The sequence below is a fragment of the Zosterops lateralis genome (assembly GCF_965231275.1).
Source record: "Zosterops lateralis genome assembly, chromosome: 25".
Taxonomy (NCBI): domain Eukaryota; kingdom Metazoa; phylum Chordata; class Aves; order Passeriformes; family Zosteropidae; genus Zosterops; species Zosterops lateralis.
Genome location: NC_139785.1, coordinates 1,714,431 through 1,727,287, shown reverse-complemented (window position 1 = coordinate 1,727,287; position 12,857 = coordinate 1,714,431). Strand labels below are relative to the sequence as shown.

The window sequence follows — 12,857 nt, the reverse complement described above, 5'->3', positions numbered from 1 at the left end:
TTGTGTGCTGCAGTGCAGCCCTGTTGGTGCTCAGGCTGGTGTGAGTGTGGATTGGATCCATTACAGGTTATTGGGACAGTTCTTGCTTCACAAATTGATTAGGACAAGGACAAAGGGTCACCCTCTCTGCGGACAGGCAGCAGCAGCAGCTGGAGGTCATGGTCTGGCTCAGAAAAGGCGTGCTTCCAGTCTTTAGTTTACCTTTAATGTCAAAACAAATAAGCTAATAATAGTCCTGATATTCATTGGTTAACGAGGCCTGGTCTGTTATTTTCCTAAATGTGACTCATACCTCAGCCCATCATTCCCATGTTTTCCCTGGATTGTTTTGGGAAATCTGAGCTAGGATTTGACTTCATGCCCCTGATGCCCCTCACACTGCAGAACCGTGTGTCCAGACTGCAGGCATGACTGAAATCCTTTATTTTATTTTTTTTATTTTTTTATTTTTTGGTAGGTATTCCATGATGATGACATCATTCCTGGCTGGGAGGGGAAAATCGTGGCCTGGGTGGAAGAAGACCACGGGGAGAATTAATGGAGCTTTCAAGGCCTGTTTCTATGGAAACCCTGTGACTGTCTGCGGAGCTCAGAGAGTGACCAAGGAGCCCAAGTGCTGGGAGGAGGCCAATTCAAGCTGCCAAAAAAGAGCCTGTGTGCAAGCCACGGGTGGTGCAGGCTGTGTGCATGGACAGCTGGCACCACGTGCCCGGGGGCAGCTGCTGGCCTGAGCCTGCAGGGACGGGGCTGTGGGACAGAAACACCCAGCTTGGCCCGGCCAGCAAAACCCTGGAGGCCTTAAGGATGCTTTGCCCCCTTCCTCCTCCATCCCTGCACTGTGTGCTACAGGCTCAGCTGGGCATCTCCTGTGCTGGTGTCACAGGAAACTGCTCTGATGGTGAAAATGTGAAGTTTTGCCTTCATGGAGAAGAGGTTGCTACGTTGTGAGAGCTGGAGGTTGGGCCAGCTGCTGTCCTGCAGGAGCAGAGTGACTCTGTGGACACTGCAGGCTGACAGGACCTGTTCTGGGTGGGGCAAGAGTCCTCTGGAGGGTTCATGCATGGTCTAAAGCAAAGCTCACCAAACTGGCCAAGCTCCCTTTCTCCCAAACTCAGGCTCCCATTTCCCAGCCCTGCTTTTTCTCCACTTGCTCTCCAAAGCTGGTCCCACTTCCACGGTTTGCTCTGCAACTGTGGGGACTGTGGGATCTTGGTGCTTGTTTGTTTGCTGAAGGATTTCATGGGTGGGGAGCTGGAACCAGCTGCTTCCTGAGGTCTTTACAGCCCTGTCCTTGCTGAGCCCTGTCCCTGCACTCCTGCTCTGTCTGCTGTCACCTCCTGTGCACAGACATCCCTCTGCTGCTGTCCCCACTGCCAGGGCCACCAAGCACTTACCCACCACTTCCCTTGCTACGCTGAGTCCTGAAGGATCAGGAAAGAACTGCTGGAGAAAGAACAAGCCCTAAAATCCCCCGAGGGTGGATTTTTCCCTTTGGTTTTGTGGTTTTGTTTTCCTACATTGCCTGTGGGCTTGGGAGGTCAAACGGGCTCTGCTCCTTCCCAGCTCCTGTGGGCCTTCCATGGGCTGTCTGTGTGTGCTGTGCATGAGGCTGGGAGAGGGGGCAGCCTGGTTTTACTGTTTTATATTAACATGTCGTTTTGTAAACATGTTCTTGAAATTATTTTGTACCAATTCACATTTGTCTGAGGACTGTGGATATTTTTATACTAGTGCAAGTGCTCTCTGTATATTTCTGCACGCATTATACTGTGTTTTACTCCTTTCCTGCTGGATGCTGAGATGTTTTGTATCGTCTTCTGTTGACGCAACACTGGCCTTGTAATTTTATTTACTATGGAAATCCAACTGGTTGATTCTGGGTTTTATAGCAAGGCTCTTACGTGGTTTTGTGCCACATTGGCACAACACAAGCTGCCTCCTGTTCTGGACAATTTGTGTGACTTTCTGCTTATAGACAGCGGGAGGAAAGTTCATCAATGAACAAGTTAATTAATGAGGGAAATACATCCCTTTTGGAAAAGAAACAAAGATTTTCTTTCTCCCCTGGACATAGTTACTCTGTTGCATGGTCTCTAGTGAGGAGGGGACGGGCTTGTGATACTGATATCAATTGTATTTGAATTGTAAACTTCTGACAAATGTTTCATTCCTCGGGTTTTACTCATCAGCTTTATTTCAGCAGCAACCACCACCCGGGTTGGAGTTTATTGGAGCAAGTTACGAAACTTTCAAGGTCTGCTGTTGCCCAGCTTCATGTCCTCTGCTATTCAGAGGAGCAGTTTGGTTTAGGAGGTTTCTCCCTCATAAAAGCAAAAAGTCTCACTTTTAAATGAGCTTTAACTCTGACTCCAGAGTGCTACAAGGTCAAGTTAACAAGTAACTCTGAGGAAAGCTGGACAGAAATAAACCATTGTAAACAGTGGAATAGACAAACCTGGGCTAAGGCAGTAAGAGCCCATCTCAGAGCCCTCCATGGAAAGAAGTTCTTGCTTAGGCCGAGGTGGAACTTGGTATGTTTTAATTTACGGGCTCTACTCCTGTCTCACTGAACTGGCACTATCCCCTGACACCCCTCGGATACATTTATGTGTTCTACCCCATCCACCCCGGCCCAGCCTGAGGCCGTTCCCTCTCCTCCTGTCCCTGTTCCCAGAGCCCGAGCCCCGGCTGTCCCCTCCTGTCAGGGAGCTGTGCGGAGCCACAGGCTCCCCTCTGAGTCCCTTTCCTCCAGGCCGAGCCCCTTTTCTCCAGGCTGAGCCCCTTTCCCAGCGGGCTGAGCCCCTCTTCTCCATGCTGAGCCCTTTCCCAGCGGGCTGAGCCCCTCTTCTCCATACTGAGCCCCACTCCCAGCCGGCCGAGCCCCGTTTCCCCACTCCGAGCCCTCTCCCGCTCCCCTGCGTGCGCGGCTCTGTGGCGGCGCGGGGCGGTGCGGGGGCGGTGCCTGAGGGGCCGCGGTCCCGCCCGCCGCCGCTTTACGGCCGCGCAGTGTCGCGCCGCGCCGCCCGCACGGAGGTCACCGAGCGCGGCCGGCCCCGGTGCCCCGGCACAGCCCGGCTCAGCCCAGCCCCAGCATGTGGCGGGTGTTGGCGCGACGCGTGTCCCGGGCCGCGGCCGGGGAGCCCGGCCTGGTGCGGCCCCGCCGAGCGCTCGGGGCCGGGGTGGGAGCCGGGGCTGGCCCGGCCCGGCGCGGCCCGGCCTGGGGTAGCCCCGCGCCTCGGCCGCTGCTGCCGCCGCCCGCCTGGCCCCGGCTCGTCCCGCACCGATGCTGCAGCCTCCCGGCGCACCAGAAGGTGAGAGACACCCCCGACCCCCTGCCCGGCTGTTCCCCGTGCCCCTGCCCTGCCCGCGCCCCTTCCCTTCCCCGTCCCCTCCCCGTGCGGCTCAGTTTGCCCCGGGGACAGAGTTCTGGGATCACCACGGCTGGAAAAGGAAAGCAGCCCAGGGCCGCTGGAGCCCCCGAGCCATCGCCCACACGGCTGCAGGCGCCTCCGGGAATGGGGACTCCACGCCTCCCTGGGTGAACCCATTGCACGGCCCGGCTGCCCAAACTGGGAAAAGATCGGCGTTTTCTGTGCCTTTGGCACCACCGAGCCTCAAGCCCCGGGTGGCTGTCGGGTGCTGCCTCCATCACCTCTGTCCTTTATCCCAGCCCCGCTGTGGGTCCCTCGGCTGACCCAGGCCAAGACTTGGCTCTCTATGACCCTTTCTTGGTAAAATCGTGGTATTAGGGGGTTGGAATGGATCTTAAAGCCATGTGCAGGGACACCCTCCCCTGTCCCAGGTTGCTCCGAGCCCCATCCAGCCTGACCTTGAACACTTGCAGGGATGGGGCAACCACAGGCTGTGCCCTCAGCACCCAGCGTGGCTTTGCCCAGGGCTCTTCCCCGCCAGCCTGGGGCAGTCCTGAGGATTTGCAGCAGCTCCGTGCCCACATCCCAGGCTGAGCTGGGGATTTGTCTGTGTCCTGTGTGTGGTTGCTGCTGCTGGATGTGTGACACAGGCTTGTGACACTGCCTGTCCCCCACAGGTGACCCTGCCAGCGCTGTCCCCCACCATGCAGATGGGCACCATCGCACGCTGGGAGAAGAAGGAAGGGGACAAGATCAATGAAGGGGATCTCATAGCAGAGGTACCCTGGGGACAAGGCTGGGCTGGTCTCTCATGAGCTGCACCTGTGGCCTGTGGACTGTCCATGGCTGAAGACAGGTTTTGGATCACAGATCCCAAGGGATGCTGGTGGGAAGGAGTGGCTGTCAGCCTCTCAGAGCTGGTTTGAGGGCAGACTTCCCTAGAGCTGCTGCCTCAGGGTGATTTTTCCAGGACTGGGGGGCTCTGGCCTCACCATTTCCTGTTCTCTCTCAAAGGTGGAAACAGACAAAGCTACAGTTGGCTTTGAGAGCCTGGAGGAATGTTACCTGGCCAAGATCCTGGTGCCAGAAGGAACAAGGGATGTTCCCATTGGGGCCATAATATGTATCACAGTAGAAAAGTATGTATTTTCCTAAACCCCTGATGTGAATTTCTCCTCTTGGGGCTTCTGGGGTGCCTTGAGTGAGAGACTGAGACCATCACCTGATGGGGTTTGGGGCTCTATGTGTTCTTCTAGGCCTGAACATATTGATGCCTTCAAAAATTACACCCTGGATTCTGCAGCAGCTGCTGCCCCTGCAGCCTCAGTGCCTCCCCCTCCAGCTGCAGCCCCCTCCCCACCACCTCAGCCTTCTCCTCAGGCCCCTGGCAGCTCTTACCCTCCTCACATGCAGGTAAGAGAGCACTGCTCCTGCTTTAAGGGCTTCTTGCACTCTTTTTCTGCCCCTGGCATTGCTACCTGTGGGGCATTTTGTCATGAAAACTGTCTGGAATGGGAATTTATTAACTGTGCCTCTTCAGTTGTTGTGTACTTAGAGCAGGTGTTGGGGAGCATCCCAGAAAGCTTTTTTAATAAATTTATTTCAGCATCTCAGCTGCTGATGGAGGAGAGGCTTGTCCCTCCAGGGTTGTTGCCTTGAAAAATGTGCTAAATCTGCATTATTTGGACAGTTCTGGTATAAGAAAACCTTGTGCTTAGTGTGAATGAGCTCTGCTCATATCTCAGAGCAGAGCTGCAGTCTGTGGTGCTCTGGTGAACACACCAGATGGGTCTGTGGGTGACTAATAATGAATTGTGTGTGTGTGGATATAACCTTTTTGCTTGGCTTAGCTTTTGAAGTGTATCCATTGGTGGGTTTGAGCACTTTGTACAGGGGGTTGCTTTGACATCCCTTTGAAAAAGAAAATCTGGAATATTGAACCCCATCCCACAGATAAAACATGTGGGAACTGATCTGTCTGAGATGTTACTCAAAGTCAGTAATAAAAGAATTAATGAATAGCTTCTAAATCTGTGTTTTGGCTACTGAAGTTGCTTTCTTCCCTGTGCTTGCCCCCTCTGCTCAGTTTTGTTCCACATGTGTGTGTCACAGTGACAGAATGACTTGCTCCTTAAGCCTTCCTCAGCTTTGCAGGGTGATGGCAGTGATGATTATTTTGATCTATCCATTTCTTGCCCTCTGCTCTTGCTTGCTCTCCTGCTCAGGCCTTGCTAAAAGAAGCCAAAGCAGCAAAATGGGACAGCTCTGCTTGGCTGTCATGGAGCCAGACCTAGGAGTGCATTAAAGCTGCTTCTTTAGGTTGGCATCATCATTTCTCAGGAGTTCAGACTGTGTTCCTGAGCCTTCTGGAGGACCAGGATGTGACTGTGTTGTGTTCTGTGCCTTCCCAGATCACTCTCCCTGCTCTGTCACCCACCATGACAATGGGCACAGTGCAGAGGTGGGAGAAGAAGGTTGGGGAGAAGCTGAATGAGGGAGACTTACTGGCCGAAATTGAGACAGATAAAGCCACAATAGGTGAGTCCCCAGCCAAGGGGGCTGAGGTGCCCTTGGGAGGGCCCTGAGCAGCCTCTGCCCCCTCCTCTGGCTGCTCAGGGGGTGAACTGTGGGACAAGTTCTGTAAACATCTCATTCTGCTGGACAGCCAAACACTGGAGCTCCTGAAAACACTTTTATTTCCTCATCAATCCTTCTTAGCAAGTGCATGGAGAGGTTCCCTGCTGGAAATGAATCTCCTGCAGCTGCCAGAGTCTCCAGCAGCAGCTCTTCAGCTCCTCAGAGTTGTTTCTCTCCCCTGCAGGCTTTGAAGTGCAGGAGGAAGGCTACCTGGCCAAGATCTTGGTGCCTGAAGGAACAAGAGACGTGCCCTTAGGAACTCCTCTGTGCATCATTGTGGAGAAGGAGGCTGATATTCCAGCCTTTGCTGACTACCAGGCTGCTGCAGTCACTGACAAGGCTCCAGCTGCTCCTCCTCCTCCTCCTCCACTGGTAAGGAGGAGCCATGGGCACCCCTGACAAGGCTGAGCTGGGCTGCTGTTCCAGTGTGAAGCCCTGGCTTCCACAGGACTGTTCTGATTAGTGAGTGCAAGGCTGATCGTGTGTTGAGCAGTGATCACTAATGTGCTCTCCAAGACCTCCAGCAGGTTTCATTGATTTGATCTTTCTCCCAGCTTGTTGCTTGTGCCAGTTCTGATTCCTCATCCTTGAAAATGGGGAGCATAAGTTGTTTATTTGGTGTACAGCTCAGCTGACCTTCCCAGCCAATTTCTGATTTAATTTCTGTGAGCCTTTGTGCCGATGAGTGATTATCTCTTGATTGATAATTAGATGGGCCACTTCTCTTGCTGTGCTGATGTTCCACTGATGGCTTTGATTCTTTGTTAAGGTGATGGCAACTCCTGCAGCTGCTCCTCCTCCTCCCCAGCCTGCTGCTGCTCCTGCTCCAGCAGTCCCCACGGCGGGGCCACCCCGCAAGGGAGGAAGGGTCGTGGTCAGTCCCCTGGCAAAGAAATTGGCAGCAGAGAAAGGAATCGACCTTACCCAAGTGAAAGGTACCTTTTCTTTCCACTCCTTTGCCCTCACTATCAGTTTTCTGTCCCTGTAGATCCATGTTTTCCTGTTCTTCCTGACTGTGCAGGTGTGAACCAGGAGTTGTGTTCAATGATTTCTCTCTGTTGAATAAAACTGGTATCTTTAGAAGTCAAGCCATGTTGGAAATAATCAAAATCCTCTCCCATTTTCCTTTGCCCCTTTCAGGTACTGGACCAGATGGCAGAATCACTAAAAAAGATGTGGAGTCATTTGTGCCATCAAAGGCTCCTCCAGTGAGTAGGCTGGAAACCTGTGGGAATGGGTGTCACAGGAATGGGCAGGCTCTGTGGAAGGGCAGTTCCAGCATGGAACTGGCATTGCTGGATTGTGTGGGCGGTGCTGACTATGAAATTTAACCTGCCAGAAACACTGATGAAGCCTTCTCCCTTTGTTTGTCCCTTTGATATTTCACTGAGAAAAAAAAAAAAATAGCGTGTTCCCAACCCTTCCTTTGGTTGCTAAATCTTCATGGGCTGGGGTCACCAGCATTGCTGAAGGGAGAGGATCAGAAGGAAAAGCCAGACCTAGCAAACGCCAGCCTGACACTGCTGCCCCAGAAGTGTTCTGATCCCCTGGTTTGTGTTGTCCCTGAGCTGGTGGAGGTGTTTCTCTGTGTGCTGTACAACCCCCAGAGCAGGGCTGGCTGGGCTGGGAGCTTCACTGCAACACATTTCAGTGTTAAATCACTCAATACTTCATTTAATAATCAAATATAGGGGTTAGGAGGAGCCTGGTGGGTACTGGAGAGGTGGAAATAGCTGGTGCTCTTACCAAGAGACAGCTTGACAGAACTGCATTTGCTCTCTGGGTGTTTTTGGAAGTGACACTGGTGTTTCCTGCAGGCCGCAGCTCCAGAGGCAGTTCCTGCAGCTGCTGTGGCACCCGAGGGGACCTTCACAGACATCCCCATCAGCAACATTCGCAGGGTAAGGTTGCAGTCTTCACCATGACCATGGTTTTAGCCATGAATTTCCCAGGCTGATCTGTGTTCCCTGCTCTGCACGCACCCCCAGGTCATTGCTCAGAGGCTGATGCAGTCCAAACAAACGATACCTCACTACTACCTGTCCATCGATGTGAACATGGGAAAAGTCCTGGTGCTAAGGAAAGAACTCAATCAGGTGAGGTCTGGCATTTTAGCTTGGAAAAACCCACTCTTTTCAGTGCCTCTTGTGGGTCAGTTCTGGACTGTCTATGACAGAATGAGGTTTTTCTCATTCCTGACTTCACTAAGGGCTGAGTTCTTCTTGCTGGTGATTCATTATTTCAGGCAGAAAATAAAAGGATAGAAAGCTTTTTAGTAGTAAGAAAGGTAAAAAATTTAGGCAGAATAATAATTCTAAGCCAAGTTTGAGGCAAACTAAACATTAAAAAAACCTACGTTCTTAAATTATGAATTACATACTTTCACCTTCTGAATTATCTTTGAATTTTAATGCTTGCAAGTGATGTGATTGTTTTGTAACAATTGTTTCCTGTGAACTGCAGTGACTGCCCTCGTTGACTGGGGTGATGTGCAGGGGACAAACTGACACCTGGAATCTCTTTATTTGCAGGAGGTCGCCTCAGAGAAGATTAAACTTTCTGTCAATGATTTCATAATCAAAGCTTCTGCTTTGGCATGCTTGAAGGTGCCAGAGGCAAATTCTTCGTGGATGGACACAGTTATTAGGCAGTAAGTTTATGGTCAGAGCCAGAAACTTCCTTTCTTCATGGCAAAACAGAACTGCTGGGATTGGAGGGAGGGGAAAATATGATGTGAAGGGGAGAGGTTTTGTTAAAGTGATAAAATCTTTGAGTCTGAGGCTAGTGGGCGTCCCAAGAGGACAGGAAAAGAACCACACTCACCTGTCAGGATGTGAGATGAGAAAGAAGGGAAGTTTGTTTGGGGATCTTGACTTATATATAGTTTTTTGAATTTGGTCAAGGATTGAGGGACAAGAATAACACCTCTCTGACCCCAGTGATCAACTCAGAAGTTTATCAATTTGTCTTTCCCTCTGGAAAGGAATTCATTATTTACCAAATATCAGTCTTCATTTATTTTATAATGTGAGAGAAAGCTCCAGTAGAAATGTAAACTATCAAAAGGCTGAAAAATCAGGGCGACAGGTGGGCAAAGTGAAATACTTGTAGCAAATTCCTGTTAATTTTGGGTTGTCTGGGCTGTTTTGAACCCTTGTTTGTCAGCTCTCTTGCCGTGGTGACCTGAGGTGCTGTGTGTGTTGCAGGAACCACGTGGTGGACGTGAGTGTGGCTGTCAGCACCCCCGCAGGGCTTATCACCCCCATCGTGTTCAACGCCCACATCAAGGGCCTGGCTACCATCAGCAAGGACGTGGCTTCCCTGGCAGCCAAGGCCCGGGAAGGGAAGCTCCAGCCTCACGAATTCCAGGTGAGACACCAGTGGTGGTGTTAAACTCTGTTGTTCCTGGCTTGTTTCAAAGGAGCAAAGGCTGTTTGGTGATGTTTGAGCCTTGTTTGGTAATCACAGATGATCCTGAGCTGGGATCATTGACTCCAGCTCTTGTCCCTGCACTGACACCCCCAGATCCCACCCTGGGCATCCCTGGAGTGGTGTCCAAACTCTCCTGGAGCTCTGGCAGCCTTGGGGCTGTGCCCATTCCCTGGGCACCCTCTGGGGGAAGAGCCTTTCCCTCATCTCCATCCCAAATTCCCCTGGCACAGCTCCAACCACTCCCTGGATCCTGTCCCTGCTCACCAAAGAGCCTCCCCTTATCAGGATTCTGCAGACTTGGATGAGATCCCCCCTCTCCTCATATTCCCACATAAACCAGTTCTTGTGAGTTTCACCATGGATGTGTTTGTTTTCTTCTAGGGTGGTACTTTCACAATTTCCAATTTAGGAATGTATGGGATTAAGAATTTCTCTGCCATAATCAACCCACCTCAAGCCTGCATCCTGGCAGTGGGTTCCTCAGAACAAAGACTAGTGCCAGCTGATAATGAGAAAGGGTGAGTTTTCATCTGATCCTGAACTCAAAGTCTGAACTCATGCCTAGTTTACTAACACCTACATTAGATAGTTTTTAAAAACCTATTTTAAAAACCCTAAAATGTATTGTTGACACAGTGCTTTCAGTACTTGCTTAAATTTGCATTTAAGGAAAAATCTAAAGGATATAATATCCCCTTGCTTGGAACTTAAATGGTTATTTTTCTTTGTGTAGGGCTGTCCTTGTGCTGCAAGGACAAGGGGAACACATAGAGGTGTTTTTACTCCTGTGGGATGTTCCTTCCTTCATTTTCCTCAGAGAAGGAATGAACATGATCTGCTCCCCAGTGCAACTGGGGGAAACATCTGTCACCAAGCACCAGCTGCTGTTCCTGGCTCTGCAAGAGGAGCTTTTCTGCTGTGCCAGTGGCACTGCCTTGCAGAGGAGTGTGTTAACCTTTGTTTTGTTGTTTTTCTCCCAGCTTTGACGTGGCCAGTGTGATGTCTGTCACCCTGAGCTGTGACCACCGTGTAGTGGACGGAGCAGTTGGAGCACAGTGGCTTGCTGAGTTCAAGAATTTCCTTGAAAAGCCAGTAAACATGCTGCTATAATTTAACCATGCAAAGCAGAATTTTCCTGGGTCACACTGTTGTGTTTTAAACAAGCTATTTAGACTTTAGTGTTCAGACTTTAAGAGAGTTCCTTTTTTTTATTTAAAATATGTATTATATTATCTGGTAATGTTATTTACCAGTCTGTACAGAAAAAAAACCAAACAAAACAAGTTTGCAAAAGTGCTTTTCAGAGCAATATTACAGCTACACTGTATTTTTATACAGTTAGTTAACTTGCAAACTCTTCCAAAACAGAGTTAAACATCCCAGATTAAAAAAAGAAAACAAAATTATCCTGGCATTGTGCCAGCTGCTTCTAAACTCGGGTGCCCAGGGGGTGCACACCAACAGTTCCATGACCTCAGTGTTGTCAGAGATTGGAATTTCAAACATCTCTTCACAGGAGCGCAGGTGAGATGGCCACAGGGAGGTACAAGGAGGAGGGAACTCCCCCGTGCCCTGTCCCTGGGGTGGGGGAGATGCCCAGCACTGAGGGACTCAAGTGCCTGGGGACAGTGTCTCAAAGGCCAAGTGCTGCTGTTCCAAAGCCTTTTTTTGGGATTTGGCAGTGGCAGGGACCTTCTCAGCTGCGTGATCCCTTTTGAGCACTTTAAGGTCCAAGGGCAGTGCTGTGTGGGGTCCTGGCTGTGGGGAGCCCCAGGGATGTGCTGTCTGCTCACGGACCCTCACTGACATCTGCTTTTTGTAAGGAACCTGTAGCTGCTGTTCCTCTGGCTGAGTTAACCCCAGGCTCTGATGCCGTGGAAGTTTTGCAGAGTGTTCAGTGTGTGTTGGAAGCCAGCACAGACAAATCACACATGCTGATAATCCCAGCAGGGGATGGCTGTTAATCATGTGAGGACTGGGATGTTTGGGATTTTTCATTTCAGGCATTCTGACATAGGAAAAGCTCTGACTTAAGCCACTGGAATTGCAGACCTTCCCTGGATTGTCTGTGTTGTCCAGCCTCAGTAAAGCTGCAGAATGTGCTCTCCATGTACATATTGTATGTAAGGTGCTTCTCCAGTCTGTTGGACTCGTGTCCCGTTATCCCAGGCATTGCATCCTGCGAGGGCTGCGGTGCTGAACATTCTGAAATTCCAGTTTCCACATGGAAATGTTCATGTAAAAAAAAAAAAAAAGGACAACCGTGCAGTAATGACAGAGTGACCAGGAGAATTAAATGGGGGGGCAGAGTTGGGGAAAAAAAAAGGAAGAAATTGTTTCAGGCTGATCCTGTTATTCTGTATATTACATTAAGTACTGTCTCCTGTAAAATTCTGCATAGTTCACTAAAGGTATTGAAAGAAAATACTGTGGAAATTAAATATTTTTGTGGGAACTATTTAGTGTCTGGTTGCTGTGATGCCTTGCTTAAGAGAAAAAAAGAAAAAAAGTGCTTTAAGATTTTGGATTTTCCTGAATGACCTGAAATACCCTGATTCCAGACTGGCTCTAGTGAACCCATGTTCCATTAAATGTTTGGAATTGACAACTACTAAACCATGTCCCAGTGCTTTTTCTCTTCAGTTGTGTGTGGCTTTCCTGCTCTGGGTCAGTGCTCTGCAGCCTTTCAATTTCCCAGTGAAACTCACCCTATTAACCTGAAATTTAACCACAAACCTTCCCAGACATTTGCTTTTTGCTCTCTGCACCCTTCACCTGTGGGGCTGTGTGTGACAGGTCCTTCCAGCATTAAATACTTGAAGAGAGCTGCTCTAACCATGGGAATCCTGTCCATTTATTTAACAGAAACACATCACCACTGTTACTGCAGTAAAGCCTGTGGGCATTGGTGGTTATTTACTACAGCAGGTAACAACTGCTGTTACTAAATATTCAAGTATTGTTTGAATATTTACAGTCTTTACTCATTTTTTTTTAAGTTTGGTGGTGCTGCTGTTTCTCCAACCTTCCTTTTCTGCTTGTATCTCTAAAGGCGTTTGAGATATTCACCCCTGATGAGTAAAAAGTGAATTAAAAACGCCCTAAACTCCACCACCACCAAAGATTTTCACTCTGGGCTTTTGTGTAATCTGCCAAAACTTGAAGAAGTTTCAGTCATTTTCCCAAGCTGTGTTTCTGCAGGAGTATCTTACAACAGCTTTGCTAAATGCTGGCTAAGAATATCCATGATTAAGGAAAACTATTAAATAAAAGTAATTAAAACAACAAATTAAATTATAAACAAGACTTAAAATTTATTAAAACCACTATTAAGGATTTTACTGAAACCATTACTTAAAATTGAACTTAAACCATTACTTAAAATTGGATTTGAACCATTACTGAAAATTTTATTAT

General features: G+C 49.5%; 2 protein-coding genes across 5 annotated transcripts in view; both read left to right on the top strand.

Moving 5' to 3' along the window:
- Window positions 1–1,784, top strand: part of DIXDC1 (DIX domain containing 1) — a 30,469-nt gene extending 28,685 nt beyond the window's left edge. For all 4 annotated transcript variants that reach the window (XM_083878031.1, XM_083878030.1, XM_083878032.1 and 1 more), the window contains one exon: window positions 458–1,784. In XM_083878031.1, the coding sequence (XP_083734157.1) occupies window positions 458–538 (81 nt within the window). In that variant the 3' untranslated portion in view covers window positions 539–1,784. The remainder of the gene's footprint in view (window positions 1–457) is intronic.
- Window positions 1,785–3,077: 1,293 nt separating this feature from the next.
- Window positions 3,078–11,704, top strand: DLAT (dihydrolipoamide S-acetyltransferase). Its single transcript, XM_083878077.1, has 14 exons — window positions 3,078–3,311; window positions 4,049–4,150; window positions 4,386–4,510; window positions 4,628–4,784; window positions 5,783–5,909; window positions 6,193–6,380; window positions 6,778–6,943; window positions 7,149–7,216; window positions 7,826–7,909; window positions 7,997–8,104; window positions 8,540–8,658; window positions 9,215–9,377; window positions 9,822–9,958; window positions 10,421–11,704. Exons 1-14 carry the CDS (start codon window positions 3,093–3,095, stop codon window positions 10,548–10,550), a joined length of 1,893 nt encoding a protein of 630 aa, XP_083734203.1. The 5' UTR covers window positions 3,078–3,092; the 3' UTR covers window positions 10,551–11,704.
- Window positions 11,705–12,857: the final 1,153 nt, after the last annotated feature.